This window comes from Myxine glutinosa, chromosome 11 (assembly GCF_964187855.1).
Source record: "Myxine glutinosa chromosome 11, kmMyxGlut1.1, whole genome shotgun sequence".
NCBI classification, from domain to species: Eukaryota; Metazoa; Chordata; class Myxini; order Myxiniformes; family Myxinidae; genus Myxine; species Myxine glutinosa.
In genome coordinates, this window is record NC_136271.1 from 104,074,251 (window position 1) to 104,101,417 (window position 27,167).

At 44.6% G+C, this 27,167-nt stretch overlaps 1 protein-coding gene across 3 annotated transcripts in view; it reads right to left on the reverse strand.

Annotated features, from left to right (window-relative positions):
• Positions 1-5,958: 5,958 nt before the first annotated feature.
• LOC137437053 (semaphorin-3D) overlaps positions 5,959-27,167 on the reverse strand; it is a 191,053-nt gene continuing 169,844 nt past the window's right edge. For 2 of the 3 annotated variants that reach the window (XM_068131382.2, XM_068131381.2), the window contains exons 17-19: positions 25,002-25,135; positions 11,920-12,127; positions 5,959-7,687 (exon numbers count right to left, since the gene is read on the reverse strand). In XM_068131382.2, coding sequence (XP_067987483.2) covers positions 7,479-7,687; positions 11,920-12,127; positions 25,002-25,135 — 551 coding nt within the window. In that variant the 3' untranslated portion in view covers positions 5,959-7,478. The remainder of the gene's footprint in view (positions 7,688-11,919; positions 12,128-25,001; positions 25,136-27,167) is intronic. The other variant, XR_013625010.1, reaches the window with a different exon arrangement.

The window sequence follows — 27,167 nt, forward strand, 5'->3', positions numbered from 1 at the left end:
CCATCACCCGACAAAGAATGTCCACAAGTCCATGACCCCCTTCCGCCAGTGGAAGGCAAATAGTCTCTGACTTTAGCCAGTGTTTGCCATCCCAAAAGAAGTCAAGTAAGCATTTTTGGATTGACGACACCAACGTTGCAAGTGGCTGCAAGGCAATCATTTTATGCCACAAGAGAGGGGTCACCAGGTTGTTAATGACCAGGGCACGACCTCGAAAAGACAAGGTCAACAAAATTCCTCTCCATCTGTTTAATTTATTGCTAATTTTGTGGAGCAAACCATCCCAATTCCTTTTGACAAAATCTGGGGTTCCAAGATAAACACCGAGGTATTTCACACCTTCTTTTCCCATGTCAAATTCATAGGGAGAATTGGAAGGGCAGAAGGTGGCGTACCGCCGACCCAAACTGCTTTGCATTTCGACCAATTAATTTGCGTTGTACATGCTTGAGAGTAGACCCGTAGGCACTCAAATACCAGAGCAATGTCATTACTGCTGCGAACAGCAACACATACATCATCAGCATAGGCCGAAATGATAACGGGCTTTTCTGATGGAGTCACTGAAAATCCCATAAGAGAAGATCGTAAACGAATCAAAAGGGGCTCAATGCAAAGAGAGTACAAGATTCCAGATAAGGGACAACCTTGCCGAATTCCCCTCACAATCCGCAAAGGTGAACAGAGACCATCATTGTTTTTGATCAAGCTAAAAATGTGATTATACAATAAGGATACACAAGAAATAAAAGATGCCCCAAAACCAAATTGCTTTAAAATGTGAAACAAATACTCATGATTAACAGAGTCAAAAGTCTTTTCTTGGTCAATAAAAAAGAGACTGGTATGTTGTTGTTGAAATGCACACACATCCCACAGGTCTCGAACCAAAAAAATGTTATCGTGCATAGATCTGTGCATAACACAGTACGATTGATCCTGATGTATAACTGTGCTTAAAACAGTCTTGACACGGTTAGCAAGCGCTTTGGCAAAAATCTTGTAATCTGTGCAGAGAAGAGAGATTGGGCGCCAGTTCTGTATCAATTGCAGATCGTTTTTCTTAGGGATAAGGCAAACAACTGCACGCCGACAACTAAGGGGTAACAACCCCTCACGCAGACTGTATAAAAACACTGAGTGCAAAGCAGGACCAAGCATGTCCCAAAAGGTTTTATAAAATTCAGCTGGTAGCCCATCAAAACCAGGAGCCTTATGATCAGCAAGGCCATCGAGCGCAGTTTTAAGTTCACCGAGTGTAACGTTCTCATCCAAGACATGCCGTTGATGCTCATCTATCTGCGGTAAATTGGTCGTAATATTCTGCATTGCAGGCACATCTTTAGGCTTAAAGGAAAACACACTCAAAGTAAGACAGAACAAAATGAACAATCTCCCTATTATCACTAAGAATATGCCCATCACTAGCCCGAAGACGAAGCATTTGCTGGCTCGCCTTCGTCGTCTTCTCAAACTTAAAGAAATCTTTACAACATGTGTCTGACGACAGTAAACCATTCACTCTCAGCCTGACTAAGGCACCAATACCATTTTCTTGAATTAATTCCTTAAGCAGAGTTTGTTTTTCAAAGAGGAGTTGACACCGTTGTTCATCACTGAGAACCTCAGCACCTTCCTGCAATCGTAGAATTTCTTGTTTCAAGGCATCAATACATAATTGTTTACTTTGAGAGCAATTGGTTTTGTATTGCTGACAGAAAACACGGATCTGCGCTTCAGCATAGTCCCACCACTGACAGAGATTTAGGAAACGATGTTGGAAATACACAACCTTGTCCCAAAAAACCACAAAGGATGATTTAAAGAAAGGATCGCTCAGAAGTGAGGTGTTAAAGGACCAATACAGGGTGCGGCGTTTGAAACGAGGAAAAGAAAAACACCGTTTTACCAAAGAATGACCAGAGAAACCAGAAGGGACAATAGCCGTATATGTCACAAGGTTGACAGCAGAGTTAGGAATATCAAATTTATCAAGACGAGCAAGTGAAAGATGATTTAGTAAAACCCGACACCAGCTAAATTGCTGCAGGTTTGGGTGTTGTTGCCGCCATACATCGTTGAGGTCATGCCGCGAAATTATACTGGAAAGAGGCCTACTTGAAGCTGGATGTGGCTCTGCACTGTTCCTATCTAAAGTTGTGTTTAAAGTATAGTTAAAGTCACCCCCTAAGCACAACACGTATCAGAAGAGAGGTGTCTCAGGAAATTAAAGGACTGATTATAAAAAGTTCCTCAATCTGTACTATCGCTTGGAGCATAGACGTTAACAAACATAAATCGTTGCTGATTGTATTCAAACTCTACAGAGGCTAGATAGCCTGGTACGATTTCCTTAAAGATGGGGGGGGGGGGGAGACAGACAAACGTGAACTGACAAAAAAAGCAATACCCGCACTCACAGAATCTGTATTACTAAAAACCCAAGTGCCAATCAGCTGTTGCTGCCAATCAGCCATGCAGTCTGCAGTGGCACGAGTTTCTTGCAATAAAAGTACATCAATCTTTTCCCTCCTGGCTAATTGCACAGTTTAGGACCTACGCAGCTGACTGCACCCACCATTAATGTTCAAACTTGCTATGTTCATAAAAACATAGGCAGCAACACAGCCATTACAGGTTTAATTCTGTCCTTGCTGTGACAAGGTACCTCTTAAGTCTTTTCAGTGATTTATCAGAAATATGAAGGGCCGCAGATTGTTGTACAACTTCCTGAGCCCCAATAATGAAGGCGTGAGTGTCAACGAAGAAATCGCAAATTTTCACACGCCTTTTACGGTAAGATTTTTGTAGGAAATCCATGATTTCAGCAGGAGGGACAGTCTCCAGAGACATGCTCCGATGAGAAGTCGGCCTCACCATCACTCAGTGAGGCAACGGAAGAACCCCCATCAGAGTCACAATCATTGCATTGAGAGTCCATTGTTGAAGCAACAGGCTCATCAACGCGACAATCTGAGACTTCAACACTATCACTCTGCTGACCATGAGCTTGACAAGGCTCAGCTGCCTCAATGAAGGATCTGATCACAGACACATCACTAGTTCCTACACACTCACCACTCCCCACAGAGGGAGTGGTGGCACAATCAACACAAGCTTCAGCAAGGGACACACGTGGAGGCTCAACCTCACATGGAGGTTTACCCTCAGAACACCGGAGCGACTCAGGTGCTGTCTGGCCAACACATAAATTTTCGGCATTAATCACATTACCCTCAGAATATTCTGAAGGCAGAGGAGGCTGAGGAATTACCTCAACTGGAGGCAACTGCTGAGGAGGAGGTTGCGCTCCATCGTTACCTTCACTAACCACTTGAGCGTAGGTTGGAGGACCGGCCAAGACCTTATTATCAGGCTCGTTGAGGTCGCGAGAAGGTGAGAGGGTTCTTTTCCTGGTTCTCTGTTTGTCTACAATGGGGTTTGCGTCACCACCATCCATATTGTTTACATCATCGACAACGATCTCAGTAGAGTCCTGCTGTTCATCACCATTCAGGCTAGTGACTCTATCTGTGGACTTTTTCGGGCACGAGTCTTTTAAATGACCATATTGACCACACTCAAAACAAACTCGAGACTCTGTGGAGACAAAGACCCGATAAGTGTGACCTTCGACCTTGAAGGGAAATATCGCATTTAAAGAGGTTACACCACGCGGTAAAATCATAAAAACAAAACGACGAAAGGACATGACATGTTTTAAACGGTTATTTTTCCCTCGTATAAGAACCATAGTAACTGAAGAGACAACAGAACCAAGTTTGTTTAGTTCAGTAACCAGGTCTTTCTTCTTAAGGAATGGAGGAGCGTTAGAGAGAGAAACCCGAACTGCCAGCATGTCGAGTGGACAAACCTGAACAAACACGTCGGGAGCAAAGAAAAGCCCGTGCTCGTCTATTTCAGCAACCATGGGCACTGTGGAAACAAAGATTACCACACGTTTATTCATGCGAGAAGCCGCTTTTACATTATCCAAACCGATTATCTCTCCGACGGAAAGGGTAATGGCCTCGACGTCGATTCCCGACGGAGGTGAACAAACTAACCCGTGCTTCCGGGTTAGCGCTTCAAGAGACGTGTAACGAGAGCTATCCGCCATAGTATCCACGTTTAAACAAAGGATAAATGTATAAAGGGTTAATGAAGCCAAAAAGCTCCAGTAAACAAACGAAAAATAAAAATAATTACGAAAAAAGAAACGGAAAAAAGTATTATGATTTGTAACACGAAGCGAAAAAAACCGAAGAGGGAACCGCCCGAAGGGGGAACCTTTTACCGGTCTCACCACGTGAGCTCCCTCACTCTCTCACTCTCAAGAGGGGGGAAGGGATGATAACATGGAAGGGGGATACACAAAGGATGGCACAAAGGTGAGAAGAGGTAAGGGGAGGGTAAAGATACAAAACACGAGCACGGAGCGACAATGCCAAAACACGAGCAGACGCCATGACACCGCACCGAACGCACCAACAGCCGACAGGTGGTGACAGAGAGAGAGAGAGAGAGAGATAGAGAGAGAGAGAGAGAGGGAGACAGAGAGAGAGAGAGAGAGAGAGACAGAGAGAGAGAGAGAGAGAGATTTTTGGAACGGGCCGATGGTGGATTGAGAGAAAGAGATTGTTAGAATGGACCAATGGGGGATTGTTGGAAAGAGCTTGAAGGAACCGACCGATGGTGGAGAGAGAGAGAGAGAGAGAGAGAGAGAGAGAGAGACAGACAGACAGACAGACAGAGAGAGACAGAGACAGAGACAGAGACAGAGACAGAGACAGAGAGAGAGAGAGAGAGAGAGAGAGAGAGAGATTTTTGGAATGGACTGATGGGGGATTGTTGGAAAGAGATTGTTGAAATAGACCGTTGGTAGATTGAGGGAAAGAGATTGTTGGAATGGACCAATTGTGAATTGAGAGAAAGAGATATGGTGACAAATGGGGAATACATAGACTATTCTAACAATGCATTTTGCCATACCCAAACCGCTTGACAATGAGAAAAGGTCGACCTTCACACAGACTATAGAAATACCTGTCTGGGGATTCCTATGGTGTACATGAATGCTCTCCCCCAGGGTACATTTTCCAAAACTGCAACAATACTTATGGCTCGATAAAACATAGACAATCAGTGTGCTTTGTTAATAGTTTTACATTTTCTCGTCAAAGGGTTATTACAACGTTTTGGTGGGATTTTATGAAGGATTAACTTCGTCAGGCAAGTTGTATGAAGTATTGCGCAATTAACTGGGTGGTAATGTCATTTTTTCCCATGACTGGTGACTGAGTTAATACGGGATTTTCTAGGATACCGCAATCTAAACAAACCAAGCCTTGTTTGATGACATCAGTGTTGTTAAGGATGAAATACACATCTGCAATGTAAACAAACCAAAGCTTGTTAGGAAGATACTCTGCCGCAGCCAAAAGCACAAATTGCATCTATAAAAGGGCACATTCCAAACAAATGTATACGCAAACGTAGCACAGGAAACCGGCGCAGTGATTAATATATAATATAATGGACTTTCCTCTTGGTCCGCGATTCATCTAGAATATAAACAAACAAGGTTCAGCCACAAGAATTCCTCACGTTCTTGGGAATCAGATTGCCTCAAATCAAATGCGCTGGTAACTGGAATATGCCTTTGGAAAGATCAAAGTCAAATAAAAAAAAATGAATTAACGAAATACTCAAATTTGGCATCGATCAAATTGATGGTTTAGCGACGCATTTGTCAGTTCAGAAAAATATCTGGACCTGTTATTTATTTTCAGACGGGCGTTAATATTTTGGGATATTAAGGAAAAGCTGCCTTGTAATTGGCTTACCTGAAGCATTGTAGTTTATCTGTAAAACTGTAAAAAAAAAAAAAAAAAGGGAGGAAAAACAGTTTTGGGAAAAGAAAAAAAACTTGTGCGAAAGGAGGACCAGCAGCACAGGTCAGGATGAACACTTTTCGGTTATTTTATTACAAACAAGATATGCATTACATAATATATGGGCTCAAACACCCAATGTGGAGCTCGCCATCGTTTTCAAAATATACAAATAAGCCAAGTCGTAATGTACGACTTTAGGCACACAAAATGAGCACTGGCAGTTGTTAGCCTCGTAATTATTCATCAATCTTGAATTCCCGGAATCTTTAGGTAGGCCTACCGTTCAATAATGGGATGCGATATTCCATTTCAACTTCAGGTTATTTAAAACAACAGGCAAAGCCAAGGAAGATATAATAACAGATTTTAAATCTAGCGTTTTGGCATAGATTATAGCTTTCGGTTTTACGGTCCTTCAGAGGCCAACCAGTTAATTCGACAAAAATCTCCAGACAATCCCAGCGGAGGATTCTTTAGTTCTCTCTATAAACACAGATGCCTCCGAGTGGCCCCAGTGTTGATGCGTGTGAAGACATCTCCAGTCCAAGTTGTTATTACTGCTTCTGCCGCTCCTGCTATTGATGCAGCTGAGAAGGCCAGGGAAAACCAGCAGACGGCCTTGTGGCTGGGAATTGAGGAATAGCCACAGCGGCTTTCCTTACAGGTTGTCATGGGGTTGTGGACAGGGCGTGCCCACACTTAACGTATCGGGTAACAAGAGACTGTGCCTTTCTTGATGAAAGACCCTCGTAGCCCCAAGCAAGGTGCTATGATGGAGAAACTTGAATTTTTTTTTCCCCCTCCTAACCAGGTCTCTTGATGATGTGTACTTTGTGGTGAGGAAAATATCCCGAGGATTTCTGAAATGCAATCCAGCAGAAGGTCGGAAATAGGGTATTTGAAGCCAAGAGGGGCGTTGCTCCGCGAGGCATGGAGGAGGTCTCGGTCTTGAAGGCGGTGGGCTGGTGGGATTGTGCACGGCTGCAAGCATGAAAAATTAGGAATTTTCTTGACAGATACTGACGTGAGAATGTAACGGAAGCTTTGTTTTGACATCAGCACGGCCAATGGTAGATTCTTGCTTTTGTCAATAGAAATCCCACCTGGCAATGCAAAGAAAAACTGCTCCGTGTTTTCTAGGCCTTCATTTTAAGCTCCGTTTAGAGAAATAGGGCAGATCACTGCATGTTGCACTTGCCTGCAGGCCACTAAACAAATCCAGGGAAATGCTTGTTGATTGAGGTCCACCCTTAATGACTAATGGTCTCAAACATTGCTCCTGCCGGTCTCAAACATTGCCCCTGGTCTATGGGCAGCTTCAAATAAACACATGGCTTTATGTTGGAATAAATACATGCCCTATAGGGTACAAAACATAATATTTCTACCTTTGTAATAACCATTCTGAGCAAATCGTCAGTGATCTACTAAAGTAGTCTCCATTATTTAGACGATTATCCCCACTGTACCTGGAACAAGAGAGCGAGTTTCCCTCGAGATGGCATTCAGAGTAACAGACACACTTATTCTGCCTTGATAAACAGGCTCAAGTTGTGGCCGAGTCGAGTCTGTAATTGACCATCATGGCCTAGCAAGGATCCGAGGCCTATCTGGAAGCTGCACATGTCGTGGGGAACGCCGGGCAGATTGGTGGGTGCCGTGACGACGATTTCGCTGCTTACGGGCCTCCCTGGCAAGTTTCCACTTGTGCGAAGGGTGGGTACCATGGGGCAACCTCTGCCACAGGCGGTGACACATGGCCTTGAGGTCTGCAGGCTGCCGTAGGAAATCTGCACATGACATCAAATGCAGGGCATTAATTTTATTCGATCTTTAAATTAGTACAAAAGTAATACAACTCTGCAGAAATTGACAAGAATAAAATTTGCAGCAGAGACAAAACTAGAGGGCTCTCGGTGGAGCGCATGCCTCCGCCAGACTAGACGGTTTAAATATGCCACTGATAGGCCGAATCTGGATTCGGACCTGAACCAAAATCGAATCGCCTTGTTCTTGTCACCAAACCAGATCTTCCACCAAGTTTATTCATAACTCGTCCACAAATTATTAAAATATGTTATATGTCGCTTTTCCCCTGATCTCTCAATGGTGAAGAATCACCTCAAAAATTAAATAATTATCGTATCCAAATCCATATTCAGATCTTCACCAAAATCGAATCAATTCGGTCTTCTCACACATCCAATCTATTCATCAAATTTCGTCCAAATCCGTCCATAACTTTTTGAGATATCCTGCTATGTATCGTTTTTAGCCCCATCACTCAATGATGAAGAATCACTTTAAAATTCTAGTAGCCAGATCCTAATCCGCATCTTCGCCAAAATCTAATCATTTCGTCCTTGTCACATACACTACCTCTCTGCAAAATGTCGTCTGAATCCGTCCACAACTTTTTGAGATATCTTGATCACAAACAAATAAAACAAACAGACAGACAGGGGTGAAAACATATCCTCCATCCACCTTCGGTGGCGGAAGTAACGAGAAAATTCTCATATCCGCATCCTGATGTTCACAAAAATGTAATCAATTCGTCCTTGTCAAACACCCAACCTGTGCACAAAGTTTCGTCCGATTCTGTCCACAACGTTTTGAGATATCCTGTTCACGGACAGACAAACAAACAGACAAACAGATATGGGTGAAAATATGACCTCCATCCACCTTTGGCGGTGGAGGTAAAAAAGAAAAGAGCTGTCCATCTTGAATTGCAACCCATCTTCATAGTGACCTACAGTTGATCAAGTGAGATTGTTGTTATAACAGATAAGTAACAAGAAAGAGCAATCAGAGATTGCAAACCCCCGCCAAGATGTATTTTCAGTGGTTTTTAAGGCTTTTGTGTTAAAACAAATATGGCGGCCGAATTACGTGACCGATGACGTCATCATTTTTTTTTTCTCCACTAATTTATTCCTAGATTATGCTCAATAAATTTCATCTTGATCGGATGAAGTTTTGTACTTGTCGAATGACGTCATAATGGAGGCACCTATGACATCATCATTAACATGTTTTATTCCCCATGGAGAGTTCTTTACAATGAGCCATGTCTCAATTTTTTCTATTCAGCGCTTTCGGAGAAGAGGTGCAAAGTTTTTGGTTTTTCCAAGATGGCGGCCGAACCACGTGACCGATGACGTCATAATTATCATTAAATAATTCTACAGGTGTAGTTGCACCTGTGGGGAAATTTCTTGTCATTCGGACCAACGGTTGCAGAGAAAATCAGATTTATTCTGTGCGGACAAACAGACAGACAGACAGACAGACAGACAGACAAACAGACAAACAAATGGACTCAAATGCAATACCTTCTTCTCAAGCGAGGGTAACTAGTAACAATTTCCTTTTAACTATGAATTGATTACTTGACGTGTTCAAGCGAAGATCCAGAGCACCAAGGGTGTACACCACCCCCGCAGCTGATGTTTCAAACCAAGCTAATGATGTCAGTGTGGACTGACCTACACATCCTAGAAACCAAATGAGATATCTCACAAAAATAAACCCAAAAAAGCTTTGGAAGAAATTCTCCACCCAGAATTACTCCGGCATGGCCTCAGAAAAGGGAGGCACGTTTGATTCCATGAGAGCATTATCGCTCGACAGTGGTTTAGATGTAGACAGCTGTTTCGTTCATATTGGATTCATCATCAGGGTAAAATGTTTGCTTTTTCTGAGAGGATCCAGACCTGAGTTTGGGCCTTAATTTGACTGTGGTTATTATAGCCAATGTGCGCACAATCAGTGATGGAACATGATGGTCCGCCTTTCTCCCCTGCATTCCCTCATTTCCTTCTACTCTCATCACTGCAATTACAACGCTCGATGAATCACAAGTTTTATATTCGGGAGAATTTTTCACATGACCGGTGATCAGATTTGGACGGATGTGATCGTTTCTGGAATCGAAAGCGTAATAATGAACCAGCAATCATTGGCTTTGGTGTTTGCGTCATGGTCCACAGGTGCCTTTGCTTCGCTCGGTGTCACTTGAAGATTTGTGAGCCAGATTTATGTGTTTTTAACTGAGTTTTCATTGTGTATATTTGCATGTTATTGTGATGTTATTGTTCTCCAATTGCAAATCTTGAAATTGCAAATTTATCAATTTTTTTTGTTTGTTTTATTTAACAAATAATATCAAACAATTGCAAATTTATCAATAATTGCAAATTGCAAATCTGTTGTTGCAAATTGCAAAAATTGCAATTGCAAATGTTCTCAATGTCCCTGCTCTCCGTCTTGTCTCCCGCTCCCTTTATCATATGTTTTATGTGTCAGTTTGTCTTCTTGTGATCAATGTTGGCTCTTACACGAGCCTCGATCTTGCATACAAAAAACAAACCAAAAAAATCCATCACTCCGTGATCTTAGGTGTTCGATGTCACCTAATGGTCTATTGGTGAGAGGAACGGAAACTGGAGGATAATCTTACTATAATTCACCAAATGTCCGTCCGTCCGTTCCCAGGTACCGCAAAAACGGCTAAACCGATCACAACGATATTTTGGGTGGGTATTCCTGGGACCCCTGGGAGTAAAATAGGCTATATTGTTTTTCTAAATTTCCCAATTTCCAATTTTCCAGTTTTTTCAAACACGATGGAATAATATTTACCGATATGAACAGTGATGTGGCTTTTATTAAAATTCGACAAATACTGTTTAGATTTTGATGATTTGCGTTTGATATGATTCAACAGATGTTTATATAAACCGTTTAAAGTAAAAAAAAAGCCTTCAATTTCTGTTATTTTGCCTTTTCATTTGGGCCTCCCAATTGAAGCCCCGCCCATAGGGCGGGTACCGTTGGTAGTGGTTAAAATAAGCTCGAGCAGATACTGTCATCCTTTTCATGACGTAGCCCATAGGGCAATGCCATCAGGAACAGCGTTTGTCTGTCCGGTATATGCAACTGTTGGTAAGACTGACACAATAATTTCATCACAGGAGCGCCTCCTCCTTTTTTTTTTCTTTTTTTTTTGGTATACTGAATCGAGGCTCGTGAAAGAGCTAACATTTACTTCACAAACAAATCAACCAGACAAACAAAATATATAAAAAGAGGGAGCGGAAGACAAGATGGGGAGAGAAGGGGAAGCACACAAACACAACATTTGAGAGCAGGGAGATGTGTGGAAGGGAGAGGGCTTGGGGGGAGGAGGCATGGGAAGGGGGGGACGGGGGGGGGACGTCATCCTCCTGTAGATTTTTGAACGATAATTATGACGTCATCGGTCACGTGGTACGGGCGTGGTACGGTCACGTGGTACACTCCATGGAAAATATTGAATGGTACCTCATTTATAGTACTCCCCATGGGGAATAAGCTTTGTTAATGGTGATGTAATAGGTGCCTTTATTATGACCTCATAAATCGATAAGTAGAACGCTTGATCCGATCAGCATGAAATTTCTTGAGCGTGATCTTGGGATAAATTGATCGAGAAGAAAAAATGATGACGTCATCGGTCACGTGGCTCGGCAGCCATATTTTTATGGCTTAGCCTATAGGGCAATGCATCTGGAACAGCGTTTGTCTGTCAGTCTGTATGGATGTTTGTCCCTCACAAACGTCTACCAATCAGCTGAGGATCTGGTCACATGAGCTGTGCCCGGCTACGCTGTTGTTAGGCTATCGGTCTTATTTTTGTATACAAAGTCGAGGCTCATGGAAGAGCTAGAGCACTAAATGGATGAGGAACAGTAGAATAGAACAAAAACAACAGCAGAAAGAGGGGGAAACACCAACAGCAAACTTGGACAAATAAATGACGGGTTGGAGAGGACATGTGGTGTGCACAGGATGGATGCAGATGCAAACACTCAGGAAGGAAAACTGGAGAGTTTGGAAGGAGGACGAAGAAGACGTGACCACCGACCTTCTTCAAAGACAGCCCATGGTGTTTCATTTTAAAATCATCGTCTTTATTCATAATTACGGCCAGAGAACTTGCTCGTTTGCACGTGTCAAACCGTTTTCAAAAGCATACCTTTCAAAAGCAGCGACCTCGAGGCCTGCTGCATGGTGATAGTCTGGCGAAGGCCTGATGCAGGTAGCACACGAAGTCTAATCGTGCGAATCATACGGAGCAGGCCGCGTTCACGTGTGGCACACAGGTAGCGGCCGGCGTCATTTTGATGGAGTTGCCGAATGAGCAAACCAGGACCAAGCGGGAGTATGCGCTCATCGGTCTTCAGCTGCAAAATAACTGCAGGTCAGTGGTCAATTTTCCACCATTTTTGCTCTTCCAGTCACTTCAGTTACACCATTGCTCACCTGCATTCGCACTTTAACAACATCATTCGGTTCCAGAGACCATTATGTGTTCATAACAATATCGTGATGGTTGTTATCCATCAGAAAAAACAATTTCCTATCCCAGTCGACAACATGAAACTTTGGCGTGATGGAGCTCGTCTACCTGACCTATGAAGTTCACTTCAAATATAACTATTCCTATTTGTCCGATAATTAGCCAACTAGATGTTATTCATAGACTACTTACCCTGCGCAGTCAACTTGTTGCGAGCCAACTCTTCTGTTTTTGAACATTTTTTTTCTTTGATCCAATATGGCTGCCAGACCACGTGAGTGATGACATCATAAATTTATATTCTCTAATATAATTGCTGCATAGATCACGCTCGATACATTTCAAACTGATCAGACTAAGCGTTGTCCCTGTCGAATTATGACGTCATAATTATGGCACCAATGACGTCATCGTTAATAACACCTATTCCCCATATGGAGTTCTTTACAATGAGCCATGTTTCAATTTTTCCATGCAACGGTTTTGGAGATATAGAAGTGCAACATTTTCCGGTTTTTCCAAGATGGCGTCTGTACCACGTGACCTATGACGTCATAATTATGAATAAAAAATGTATACATGCGGAGGCGCTTTTATGGTAAAATTTCGTGTCAATGGGGCAACGGTTGCCGAGAAAATGAATTTTTAAAATGCAGGCATGTACAACACACAACTGGGGACACGAATGCTTAACCCCGTTTTTTGCTTCGCGAGCGCAGGGTAACTACAGTATCTTTAATTCGTTCATCTTTAGATTTCACAGTATAACCTCCCCCAGCAGAGTTGTGTTATGAACTGACAGTTTAATTGATATTCCTCTTTTACCAAAGTGAAATCGGCTTAAAAGGATGGCCCAGAGCAGGTGTGGGCAACCCATTGGCCATGGTCATGTGCGGCCATTTCGCAAAAATGTGGCCGATCCGTAGAATCATCGATAGTGTTTTGTTTTTTTGGCTGGATTACAAGGTTTTACTGCATTATACGTGGACTGACCATTATATATTTTGATATTTTTAGTATATTAGTGTTTTTAGTGTTATATATTTTTACATTTTAGTGTTATATATTTTTACATTTTAGTGTTATATATTTTTACATTTTAGTGTTATATTTTTTACATTTTAGTGTTATATTTTTTACATTTTAGTGTTATATATATTTATATTTTAGTATTATATTGTTGTGGTTTTGGAATAAATGATAATCCCCCTCGTAGGTAGACGCACCACAACATGAAGCCTCGCGATAGTTCAGTTATTTCTTAGTGAATGTAAGCGTAGTCCTTTCCTGTGTTAGTTTTGCGTTGAGCAGGCCCGTGAGTAGGGCGGTCTTTTGGCGCTAGCATGCCATGTGGCAGGCCTGAACAAGTCTGGCAAGGCCGAAGGGAGGAGCTGCAAGGGGGAGTGGCCGGTAAGCGCGAGCTACCAGTCAGACCTCGAAGGGAGTGGCTAACCACGGCGATGAGAGGTGGGGCTTGGAACATTCGAGTAAGGCCGGGCGGAGCAATAAAACCCTGCTCCGAGCCCCCCACCTCAGTTGAGTGACAATCGAGTTGAGGGAGAGTTCGAGCTGGAGTGAGAGTCAGTGGAGCTGGAGAATGCGCCGCAGAACGAGTGCATTGAATTACCTGTTATCTGGTTGTACATGAACTTTCCCCGTGCCTTGTGCCCTGCGCTCTGCACTGTATTAATCGCGCTTGAGAAGACGACCCGTGCCGGGCCACAGACGCGCGATCTCCTCCTGCCTGCCTTTTCCTGGATACATGCCGTGACTGCCAGAGGGTCACGCCGGGTGAGCCATCCCGGAGCGACCGACGGCAAGGCGCGTTTGGCACGCGAACTTCTTTACTTCTTCTCCCCGTGTGCATGAGTGGGCCCTGTGTCTGGGGATAAGTTAAACTGTTAAGCTTCTGCTCTGTGTCCCCCTTTCCTTTATCCGAATCCTGTACATTGTGTAAATAAATTGTGTTCTTCCTATGATTTGGCCGTTCCCCTCCCTTCCATTAATTGGCCTAGCATAGTACGAATAAAACCGCTCGAATCGGGTTCCATAAAAGTATCGGCACGAGTCACGTGATACGCACACCGCTCGGGCATATTCGATTAAGCGTGGCTCGTGCGAGGTCCGGTCCCCGCTTTCGTGGCAGCGTGGGTTGAAGGTACGTGCGGCGTCGACCCGATACCCTTTTTCACGTTTGCTGCGGAAGTGGCGATTCGGCCTCGTGGACACGAAGACCCAAGGGGAAAAGGGGTTTAATCCTCCCTTTTATAACGTGGACAGGCTTCGGGAGATCCGCAACAAATTGGTGTCTAGGAGTGGGATAATTGGACCTAGAGTGCGCTTCACGTGCTCAAAATTACGAGTGGATGAAAAATTAGTTTTAAAACCAAATTAAATTCGTACCATGGCTGGCCAAGACGGTCAAATGCCGGTGGGAATAATGGAGGATGAGGTAGAATTAATGGCCCAGGACCAACAGGGACAGTTGGTAGTGGAGGAAGTTGAAGTAGGTGCGGCAGTTGGTGAAGGAAATGGCGGCACCTCGCACGTGGCGGCGGAAGCCGGGCCCGCTGTGCAAGCCGGGATTAGCCTCGAACTACTTTTGGCTCAAATACAGGCATCCATGAAAATGGAGGGGAACAAAGCAAGACGGGACATGAAGGAAATGAGGGACGAAGCAAGGTGTAACATGGAAGGGTTGGAAAACAAAATGGGTGGTCAAATAGAAAAATTATGGGACAGAACCACCCGGGAAATGGAAAGGTTGGAAAACAAAATGGGTGGTCAAATGGAAAAATTGAGTGACGAAATAAAAGAATCCAGGTGTGAAATGGAAAAAATGAGGGCAACGTCCAAGAGGGAGATAATAAAAATGGGAGAGAACATTGGGCGCGAATTGAGCGGGAAGGTCGCGGTGGTACGCGACGAGGTGACACGGTGTGGAGAACGCGTGGGGAGCGAGCTTGAGCATAGGACAGCCGAGTTGACTGGGGCTATGGGAATCGCGACGCGGGGCGTAGAGGAGCCGGCAATCGTCGCATTGGAAAACCAAATTTTGGGGGCGCCGGCAAAGGCTGAGTTGAAAAAAGAAATTTTGGGGGCGCAGACGATCGTCGAGGAAAAAGAAATAATTGGGGTTAAAGAGACGGGAGAAACAGAAAATAAATCACGGGAGAAGGTAATGGAATGCGCACAAAGTCTGTATTTGCACCGTGATGCCGGGTTTGCTAACCCAATAAAAGGTTTGCAGGTGCTGGCACGGAAGGAGAGCCCCGAGGTGAGTAGCAAAAATGGCGTGAATGTGTTTGGCGCGAACGGGTGTTCGGCGCGCTTGGGACAGAGGCGAGACCCGGGCGTTCGCGATGGGCCCATTGTGCGGTGTGAGAGGGAGTCCGTACCAGAGCGCGTGGTGAGAGAATGTGTTACGGAGTGTGTAACGGAAGAGTGTGCACCAGAGTGTGCGATGGCCGTGTGAAAAAGTGTGCACCAGAGTGTGCGAGGGGCGAGTGTGTAGAGGAAAGGTGTGCACCAGAGTGTGCAGGAAAAGAGTGTGTTACGGAGTGTGTAACGGAAGAGTGTGCACCAGAGTGTGCGATGGCCGAGTGTGTAACGGGAGACTGTGCACCGGATTGTGTGATGGCCGAGTGTGCACCAGAGTGTGCGATGGCCAAGTGTGTAATGGGAGAGTGTGCACTGGAGAGTGAGGAGGAGTGCACACCTGAGTGTGTGTGTGTGGGGAGGGGTGTGTGCTCCTGGGTGTGTGATAACGGAGTGTGTGAGAGGTGCGTGTGCACCTGGGTGTGCGAGTGTGGAGTGAGTCGCGAGGTGTGAGGACGCGGCTCAAGCTTCGACACAGACCGGGGTAGCGCCTAGCGGGACGGGTAGCGTACGTGAGCCCCCGGTGAGTTGTGTGCTGCAGGCACCGGAGGGGATCGGTGCGGCGTCGGTCTCACGAGGACCGACGTGCACGATTCGTGCCTCCGGCCCCCGCACTGTATGGTTGGTGCCGTGCCGTGGCGGCAAGGCCGATCGGACGGGTTCAAGGGGAGGTAGGAGTTTTCGGAGCCGCGCACCCTAACGGGTGCGGTGCTCCGGCCGTGGCCGGCTGGGTCACCGTGCGTGGGACCGTGAGGCCCCGCGCAGGGATGGAGCCCTACACCTCGGCCCATCCATACCTCCCCCCTTGGATCGAAAATGCCGGACGGACACCACATACAGGCGACCAACCACCCACATGGATCGCTCGGCCCTTCGAGGCCGAGCCGTGACAATTCACCTCCAGAGATGGGGGCTCGTAGTGTAGCGGACTGTGGAGAGTAGTGTCCCCCACATGGGGGAATGGTAGTGTCACTATTCCTCACACGGGGGGGGGGGGGGGGGGGTGCATGAGCACTAGTTTAGGGGGATGGCAGTGTTAGGCACATGGGGGTGCCAGCAATGGTTGCCTCCATGGGGCACCGAAGCTAGCCGAGGGAGGGCTAGGATAATGTTAGGGATCTAGCAGATGGTAGGGACAAGATTTAAGTAGTGACACCTGGACTAGAGAGGGGACGTAGAGAGGTTATGTGGTTGATAAAGAAAAGGGTGTGCTTTGTTTAAAGGGACGACGGGGAAGCACGAGTTTTAGGGGAAGTAGTTAGATAGATGATGCTGTGTGTGGTGAGGAATTGTGTGTGGAAAATAAATGGAATTGTGTGGAGGTGTGTGAGAAAATGGTGTGCAAGATAGTGGTGTGGAATGCTTGGTGTGGAATAAAAGGTGTGGAATGCAAGGTGTGAAGGAGTGAATGGGGGGGAAGTGGAACCCATTCACGAAAGCCCGGGGGGGGGGGGGGGTAGTGTAAAGCCAGGTAAAGGGCAGAGGTAAATTGTATGGATATTGACACCTGTGGTGCGGGTAGTGGAAAATAAGTGTTTTGTTGGGTGCAGTAGTGTGGAATGGCTGGGCGTGTGGCTTACTTAGTACGTATGGTTATTGAGGCACTCCGCCACTGGTAGTTTGTCGGCCAGGTGAGGCCATAGGTAGGCTCTGGGAGCTGGTTAGGGTAGTCGTTGAGTGGGGCCCGAGGATCCCCGGAGAGGACCCGGGTTGCTCGATGCCAAGGTGGGCATGGAGGGGGTAAGAGCCAGGGAGGGCCTTCCCAGATTAGGTAGTCGCGAGGAGCAGGTAAGCTCGGGTGGCGGCTTCAGTGGTGGAGGTGCGCAGGTAGTTGGACCTGCTTGTGGAGCCACACGACCCAGCCCCAAAATTGTGCGAGGGCACAGATTGAAAATTTGCGGGAGTGAGACCCAAATTTTGAAGGGCACCACAGTGTGGGCAATGGGAATTTGGGTTCTTAGAACCACATAGTTTACAGAGGCCGATTGGCAGGGTATGACCCCGGGTAGTTTAAATGAGTTAACGTTACTAGAGTAGTTAGGATGAGAAATCCCTTCGCACCATCCACAGCCATTCACCAAGGAGGACGAGATCCACACCAAGGCTCTGTGAACTGTTTGGATGTAAGACGCATCACGACGTAAGTGGGACATTGTGTTTGTTCCATACCTTCCTTCCTGGGAGGGATTTGGAGACGGATTTGGCTTAGAGGGGGATATGGGAGACAAGACGTAGTGACGGATTGTAAATACAAGGGGGGCTAGGGTCGTGTAGCCAATGGTGGGGGGTACGGATGGCTAGGGACAAGCCTGCTCTGCTCGCGCTTCCGCGTCCCTCGCGCCGCACCACCTTGTTTTTCTGTGTGCCATTGCGTCTTTTCCGCTTGCTTGTTGTGCCTTGTCTTCCTCCCCGCCCCAGGACCATTTTGGAGGCCGAACTGTGCAGCACCATCGCAGCATCCATTCTGCACCCTTGTTCCACCTTTGCAGCTGAACTGTACAGCACCTTGCTGCCATGTCCTTTTGCTGCACCCTTGTTGCACCAGTGCAGCCAACCTGTGCAGCACTTTGCTGCCAAACCACTTTGCTGCATCTTGATACACTCATGGACCACAAACCTTGTGGCCTTGCACCTCTGCTGTGCAGCATCTTGCTGCAAAATCATCTTGCACCTTCGGACCACTTGTTTGAGTGGCATTGATGCCACGCAGCTGGACCACGTGAGAACGGCCCTGCTGGCCAAATAAAAGCATTTTTTTTATTATTGTGTGCTCGGGATAAAGAAGTTCTGCAAGTTTAGATGGCCCTGATGCTTCAAATGGCCTGTATGCTGGTCAGGGGGCCAGCCGTTTTGTTAGACGCACACAGAAGCAGCAAGAAGCAAGATGAAAGAAGCAAGCAGCAAGTGCCAATTTTGAGTGTTTTGTTTGTTTCTCTCCCCTCCAATCTTCTCTTCCAAAAAGTACAGGTCTTGGGTCATAGAATTGTAAATATACGTGCTTGTAAATGTAAGAATGTGCCCACCGGCTATGTGTTTCGTTTGAAATTCTGGAAATACTTGGATAGTTGTGGGTGTGAAACTGTTAGGTAGCTGCTCAATGCAATAGGAGGGACATATTTAGTGCTAAAACTGTCGCACACATGGGTCAGAGTAAATGCTATGGGGAACCACACCTATGTGTCACATTTAAACGTAGTATTAATTTTGCATGTCAGGCTCTACCGGTCGTTCCATTGGTGGGTTCGACTCGGGACGAGTCTGGTGAGAGAAGGGTGTAGTGTTGTGGTTTTGGAATAAAGGATCATCCCCCTCATAGGTAGACGCACCACAACATGAAGCCTCGCGATAGTTCGGTTATTTCTTAGTGAATGTAAGTGTAGTCCTTTCCTGTGTTAGTTTTGCGTTGAGCAGGCCCGTGAGTAGGGCGGTCTTTTGGCGCTAGCATGCCACGTGGCAGTCCTGAACAAGTCTGGCAAGGCCAAAGGGAGGAGCTGCAGGGGGGAGTGGCCGGTAAGCACGAGCCGCCAATCAGAGCTCGAGGGGAGTGGCTAACCACGGCGATGAGAGGTGGGGCTTGGAACATTCGAGTAAGGTCGGGCGGAGCAATAAAACCCTGCTCCGATCCCCCCACCTCAGTTGAGTGAGAATCGAGTTGAGGGAGAGTCGAGCTGGAGTGAGAGTCAGTGGAGCTGGAGAACGCACCGCAGAACGAGTGCATTGAATTACCTGTTATCTGGTTGTACACGAACTTTCCCCGTGCCCCGTGCCCTGCGCTGTATTAATCGCACTTGAGAAGACGACCCGTGCCAGGCCACAGATGCGCGATCTCCTCCTGGTTTAATCCCCCCTTTTCTAACGTGGACGGGCTTCGGGAGATCCGCAACAATATATTTTTATATTTTAGTGTTATATATTTTTACATTTTAGTGTTATATATTTTTACATTTTAATGTTATATATTTTGATATTTTTAGTATATTAGTGTTTTTAGTGTTATATATTTTTACATTTTAGTGTTATATATTTTTACATTTTAGTGTTATATATTTTTACATTTTAATGTTATATATAAAACCCTCGTGTTGGGCTAGTGGCTAGGGTGCCAGCTTAGAATCCTAGGATCCTGGGTTCGAATACCTAGGATCCTGGGTTCGAATCCTAGGATCCTGGGTTCGAATCCTAGGATCCTGGGTTCGAATCCTAGGATCCTGGGTTCGAATCCTGGTCAATCGCTGAATTAACGCCAGGGGGGTTGACTCAGCCTGTCATCCTTCCGAGGTCGGCTAATTGAGTACCAGTTCACTGGTAATTCCCTGTTTGTCGTTAAAGGCGGCAAAAAGGGTTGGCGTCAGGAAGGGCATCCGGCCGTAAAACATTGGTTCACTTCAAAAAGGGGACCAAAAAACAACAACAACCACAGTGCCCGAAAAAGGCCAACCCCCGCTTTGCGGGGAAAAATGGCCTCTAAAGGTGGTTATATAATGTTATATATTTTTTATATTTTTAGTATATTTGTTTTTAGTGTTATTTTAGTGTTATATATATTTTAGTGTTATATTTTTACATTTTAGTGTTATATCTTTTTACATTTTAATGTTATATATTTTTATATATTAGTGTTTTTAGTGTTATATATTTTTACATTTTAGTGTTATATCTTTTTATATTTTTAGTATATTAGTGTTTTTAGTGTTATATATTTTTTACATTTTAGTGTTATATCTTTTTATATTTTTAGTATTTTTTTTTTTTTTTTTTTTTTTTTTTTGTATACAAGATCGAGGCTCGTGAAAGAGCAAACATTAATCACACAAAAAGACAAACCGACACACAAAACACAAAAAACAAGGGGAGCGGCAGACAAGATGGGGAGAGAGGGGGGAGGACACAAAAGAGAGGGCGAAGAAGGGGAAGGACACAAACACAACATTTGAGAGCAGGGACATCGGGAGGACTTGGGGGGAGGTGGGAGAGGATTAAAACATATGAACACTGCAAGGACTCTGGGGTGAATTACCGGGGGTAGAAAAGATCAAGGTTTTCGATGGGGGAAGATAAGAGATGGTGGTGAACAGCTGTTTTAAAGACCTGGAGGGAGGAGTGGGATTGAAGGGAGTGGGGGAGTTTGTTCCAGAGGCGGGAGAAAAGGGGAATGAAAGAGTGAAGGTGAGCAGAGAGCCTAGACTTTGGCAGTTTAACCATAAGAGGGTTGCAGGCAGATCTTGTGCGACCTGAAGGAATATTGGGGGGACAGAGCACAGAGAGAGCTGGGGGAGCAAGGCCGGAGAGGAGTCGGTAGAAGACAGAAAGACCACCAACCTGCCTGCGGTGAGTGAGTGAAAGGCCCTCGGCGTTGACTACATCGCAGGAGATTCCAATGATTCTGAAAGCTTTGGCCTCAACAGCGTGAAGCCGAGCAAGGTGTGAGGCAGGAGCACCAGCCCAGAGGGGGGAACAGTATTCCATTGAGCTGCGGATGAAAGCCTTGTATGTGGTGAGGAGCTCAGGTGTGCCAAGGAAGGACTTCGCACGACGGAGGATGCCCAGTCGGCGACTGGCTTTGGAGGCCAGCTTGGAAATGTGGTTTTCCCAAGAAAGATCATGGCAGATAGTGAGACCCAAAAGCTTGAGCGACAGAACTTCTTGGAGAGGATTGTTGAGAAAGTAGATGGGAGGGTTGTCCAGTCGGTCCTTTCGGAGAGACATTGTAAGAGTGTGAGATTTGTCAGGATTGAAAGACATGTTCCACTTGTTTGACCAGTCTGTGATTTTGTCCAGGTCTGCAGAGAGTGAGGAGGCTGCAGACTGCCGATCTGAGGGATGAGGAATGGAGCGACAGAGAGTAGAGTGGTCGGCAAAGAGATAGAGAGGATTTTCAAGAGAGTCAGAGAGATCATTGATGAAGACCGGAAAAAGCACAGGGCCCAGAACACTACCTTGGGGAACTCCAGCCTGAACAGGAAGAGGAGATGAGAGAAACCCATTCAGGGCCACACGTTGACTACGACGAGAGAGGAAGTCCGCCAGCCATGCGTGGAGATTTCCATGGATACCAAAGGAGGAGAGTTTGGAGAGCAGAGCAGGGTGCCAGACCGTATCGAAGGCACGTGAAATGTCAAGGGAGACAGCTCTAATTTCCTGTTTGGCGTTGAGGACCTCCATCCATTGTTGAGAAAGCAGAAGCAGCATGTCCAGAGTAGAGTGACCAGGTATGAAACCAAATTGATGATCAGAGATCAAGCCATTGGAGAAGAGGAAAGATTTAATATCTGAAGCAATGATGGATTCCATGACTTTGCTGATAATAATTGGGAGAAGGCTGATTGGTCTGTAGTTGCTGGGATCTGTTTTTGCACCTTTTTTGTGCAAAGCGGTGATGTTGGCTGATTTCCAAGCAGATGGCAGATGATCTTGAGCAAAAGAGAGGGTGAAGAGAACAGAAAGAGGGAGTGAAAGAGCAGAAGAACATGATTTTAGGACCCGTGGGCTGATGCCGTCAGGACCAGTTGCAGAATCAGAGTCGAGGGTTGACAGAAACTTTTCCACCTTGTCAGGAGGAAAGGACACAGAGTCCAGGAGCAGCTGGGTACGACTGGGTACGGTGGGTACAGAGAGGGATGGGTTTGGGACACAAGATTTAGAGGCAAACACAGAGTTGAGGCATTCAGCTTTTTCACGTGCGGAGTCAGCCGTTAAGCCGTTTGAGGTGAGGGAGGGGATGGAGGGGGAACAAACACCAGAAACAGATTTGACCAGACGCCACCAGGATTTGGAAGAGGGAGACAGATAAGAGAGTTCGGTCTTGAGAATGGTGAGATATTGTTTCCTGGCTCTCCTGAGGGTGGACACACACTTGTTTCGGGCTTTGTGAAAGGAAATGAGATTTCCTTCCGTTGGATTTGCTTTCCAGGAGACGAAAGCAAGTTGTTTCAGGGCAACAGCCTCACCACAAGATTCCGTGTACCATGGACGGGAGGAAGGGTATGACAACTGAAGACGAGATGGTATAAATCTGTGCATGAGAGAGAGCAATTTACTTTGAAAGAATTCCCAGGATGTATATTAGTGTTTTTAGTGTTTTTAGTGTTTAGTGTTTTTAGTGTTAGTATATTAGTGTTTTTAGTGTTATATATTTTTACATTTTAGTGTTATATCTTTTTATATTTTTAGTATATTAGTGTTTTTAGTGTTGTATATAACAAATTTATTTTTCAATTTCCCTATTTTTTCATTTATTTACATGTATATTTTGCGCAATATATTTTTTGATATTTCATGCTTTTGTAATTTTGTAAAAGTATTTTTTGTACTTTTGCGTTGTTTATAATTGACATTAACTGACATTAGGATCCTGAAATAAATTTATCGAGTAACAAATTTCTGTTTTATTTTATTAATGTTCATTTTAATATTAATATTAAGATTTCATTAATATTTTTAGTAGTTTTTATTATTTGTTTTTTATATATTAATAGTGTGGCCATTTCTGTGGTCGACTGGCTACATCCATGGCCAAGAAAAAATGTGGTTGCCCACCCCTGGCCTAGAGGTACGCACACTCGCCCCTAAGCTGTGCAGCCTGGGTTGGGATCCCGACCCAGCTATAAACTGTCATCCCGGTGTTTCAGAGGCAGGGTGGTTTCATCAAGGTGTGTGCCATCCCTCGGATGGACGTTAAACGGGCATCTCGTCTTCCAGCATTCGTTGGTGGATGTTCAAGATCCCATGTTGTCCTTCTCGAAGAGTAGGCGAAATATCACCAGTACCCTGAACAAATTCCAAATTCCTGCCCTAACCTACAAAGGTAATTTCATCAATGGCACAGCCGTGCCCTCACCTATTGTGCTGCATACAAAAGAAGAAGACCAAAGTGAAGTTGTATTGATTTTAGAGTACAAAATATTCTATTTTGAAGCACCAAAATGGTGTTGTTGATCAATATATCTTAATTGAACCTCAAAGCTTTTTGAATGGCAGGAATCTGAGTAAATGCAACAGCTCTTAGCCACTAGCTCTGGGTGAGTTAACTTGAGTGATTGTGAAAATGGCAGGCCGTTGAGTGCTGTGTGAATAGTAAAGGAACACCCAGCTGACAGCTAGCAGCTGCTATCGCTCTTTGCCTTGAGAAATACCCTTCTCCGCGTCCCAACTGCGTTGCGGTTTATTGGATACAGGCGGAGAGGCTGTGGAGCAGATTCTCACATCACATTGCTTAGAAATTGCAGCACGAATGGCCCTTGAACCTCGTCTGCTCAGTGCGCATTAATCCCGAGCTGAACGCGGTGCCCTTTGAGCCTTCATTATCCCAAAGGAGCGAAAGGTGGATCAAACCTCAAGGTTTGCGCTTTGATTTCTCAATGTACAAGTTTAAAGTCGACATCTTTTTCCAAATTAAATATTAAAACACAAAGTCATATTTGATTATGATGCAATTTATGAGCAGGACCGATGGGGGTTTTGCAATCATGTGTGTGTGTGTGTGTGTGTGTGTGTGTGTGTGTGTGTGTGTGTGTGTGTGTGTGTGTGTGTGTGTGTGTGTGTGTGTGTGTGTGTGACTTTGTGCGCATGTATACGCGAGTATGTGTGCGTGCGTCTGTCTTTCTGTCTGTCTGTCCAGGCCATAACATTTTTACTATTTGAGCTTTTCTCATAAAATTTTCAATAAACCCTTATGATGTGAATATGGAGAAAATAATTAAGAATAATTGGGTCAAAATGGAAAAGGACAAAGTCATAGTGACTATAAATAGCCCTTATTAGCCCCACCGAAGCACGTCAAGCACGAGACGCCCCGTTTTATCAAAATAGCTTCTGTGTTTCTTTATTTATTCACCATTTGAGCTTTTGTCATCACATCTTCAGCAACCTTTATTATGAAAATATACAGAAAATAAATACTAAAAAGTACTTTAACTCTCGCTTTCTTCAAGTTTAGTTCGAGTACAAGGCAGATGTGGACGGGCCTTGCATTTCTGAGATGTTTTCTAGTTATATTTTGATTTTTTTGGGCTGGGTTCATAGTTTTGTGATTCTAATCACTGAAGACAATGAGAAATTGAATAGTTATTGAGGATTGGGCTGCTTGATGTTTCTTGCATGGGATTGATGTACAAGTTCCACCATGAGCCTTAGGGCACTCTAACAAAAAATAAGAAGAATAGTCTTCTTTTTTAAACTCTGAATCAATGTTTTGTTTTTAAGTGACTGCGTTAAAGGATATGATGACATCTATCTTTTACGTATGCATGGGAGAGAAGAGTGGGAGGTTGGCAAAATATAACAGGTATGCAGTTGGATATTTCTCCCATGATTAAAGTTTATAAAAAGCGAAATTACAATCTGCTTATCAAGCATAAACTTGGTTGTATAGAAATGCCTACCTCCTGGGGAGGTCGTGTGTTGTGTTGGACTAGCCAGACCACTGTGGACTGTGGAGAGTGTGGGCTGCACTCTAAGAATGTGGCATTGCTCTCAACACCGAGCATTAGCATCTCCTCTTCATCGGGTCCTCCTGCTGCTCACCCAGAAAGTTTAAGGAATGCAGAAGCTTGTCAGAAGACCAGAAAAGTTACTTGCAATCATTTTGCAGCATCATACTCATTTTACTTGCTCGTCTATCCAGAGGAAGCCAACCACCGGTATTCTAACAAGCCCTTTGAACTGTTTGATAACAAACAATCACTTTACGTTGCACTCAAAAATCTCCAATCAAGTCCAGACAAACAGGGGATCCAAAGGTCTGATGAAGCTGCCTCTCAGACATCAGGTTTGCTCAAGGATTCAATGCATTCTTGGATGGAGGTCCAAGGCGTTGCCAGGTATGACAGTCAGCGGAAAATAGTTAAATACCAGAGGGTTAAACAATTAATTGTCCTAGTGCTACTGCCAATGTTTGCTGTTGAAAATACACAAATGATGTTAGGACGATATAAAAGGGCTTTTACATGAACGATTGAGAGAATGAGTTGGAAAGCCAATCGAGCTGACTTGGAAATATTCTAACTTAGACACCTGTATCTGATTGCCTTGTTCTTGTCACTTACCCAACTCATCCACCAAGTTTTGTCATAAGTCATAAACAACTTTTTGAAACATCGTGCTAAATATCGTTTTTGACCCTATTACTCAATGGTGACGAATCCCTTAAAAATTAAATAATTCTCTTATCCGGATCTGTATTTGGATCTTCACCAAAATCGAATCGATTGTCCTTGTTACGCATCCAACCTATCCACCAAGTTTTGTCATAAGTCATAAACAACTTTTTGAAATATCGTGCTAAATATCGTTTTTGACCCTATTACTCAATGGTGACGAATCCCTTAAAAATTAAATAATTCTCTTATCCGGATCTGTATTTGGATCTTCACCAAAATCGAATCGATTGTCCTTGTTACGCATCCAACCTATCCACCAAGTTTTGTCATAAGTCATAAACAACTTTTTGAAATATCGTGCTAAATATCGTTTTTGACCCTATTACTCAATGGTGACGAATCCCTTAAAAATTAAATAATTCTCTTATCCGGATCTGTATTCGGATGTTCACCAAAATCGAATCAATTCTTCCTCGTCATACACCCAACCATCTCCATCAAATTCTGTTTGAATCAGTCAACAACTTTTTGAGATATCTTATTCACAAACAGACAGACAGGGGTGAAAACATAACCTCCATCTACCTTCTGTGGTGGAGGTAACAAGACATTAACACCTGGTGTGAATGAACAAGTTATGCCTGTATAAATCATGAGCTCACACAGAGGTGTTCAATCTGAGAATGTTTATACTCTCTGTGTTGGGTAAAGTATAGGTGGGAACACTTGGAACGGTGCATACAGCACAGATGGAACTTTACAATGAGGGACTAGGGAAGGAACTTCATTGGCATTAAAAGCAGAAAGTAAGGAGGAGAAAGGTCACAAGACATCTGTCTGTTTGCCAGCCGCCAACATCTCATGAGTCGATATGTACAAGGCCACGATCTTTGAGTGAGCATTTTGTTTAGGTGGGTTTGACGCAGCACAGAAGTAGAGCCAAGTCATGTCAAGACCCATAGAACTTCCTACCTCTAGAATGAGTGATAAAGGTCGGGCCCTGCCCTGCCAGGTAAGTGGCTGGAATGTCCGCTTCGACAGACAGTAACAGATATGCTAGATGTGAACAGTTACTTTTGAGATCGGTACTCTCGGCTCTGCCGTATCAGTTTCTCCAGCTACTACCCCAAAGGACAAAACCACTTATTATATGATCAGTCCTTGGCAGTGGATTTTTTTTTGAGCATTTTGGTTGTTTTTGCCTCGTCCTTTTGCAAATCATAAGAGGAACCCCCGAATTAGACATTTGGAATTTTGTGCAGTAATGTTGTCTTCCCTGATCAATTTATTCCATCAACACTAGTCAAAGCATTGGTTAAAACCAAGATGGCAGCTAGTATAGTCACGTGTGCTGTGGAACAGAGGTGCATCGCATCGAGTTGCTCAAAAATCCGGAGAATACAAAACCAGCTGAATTTCACAGATAAGCTCTATAATTTGGTGATGTAT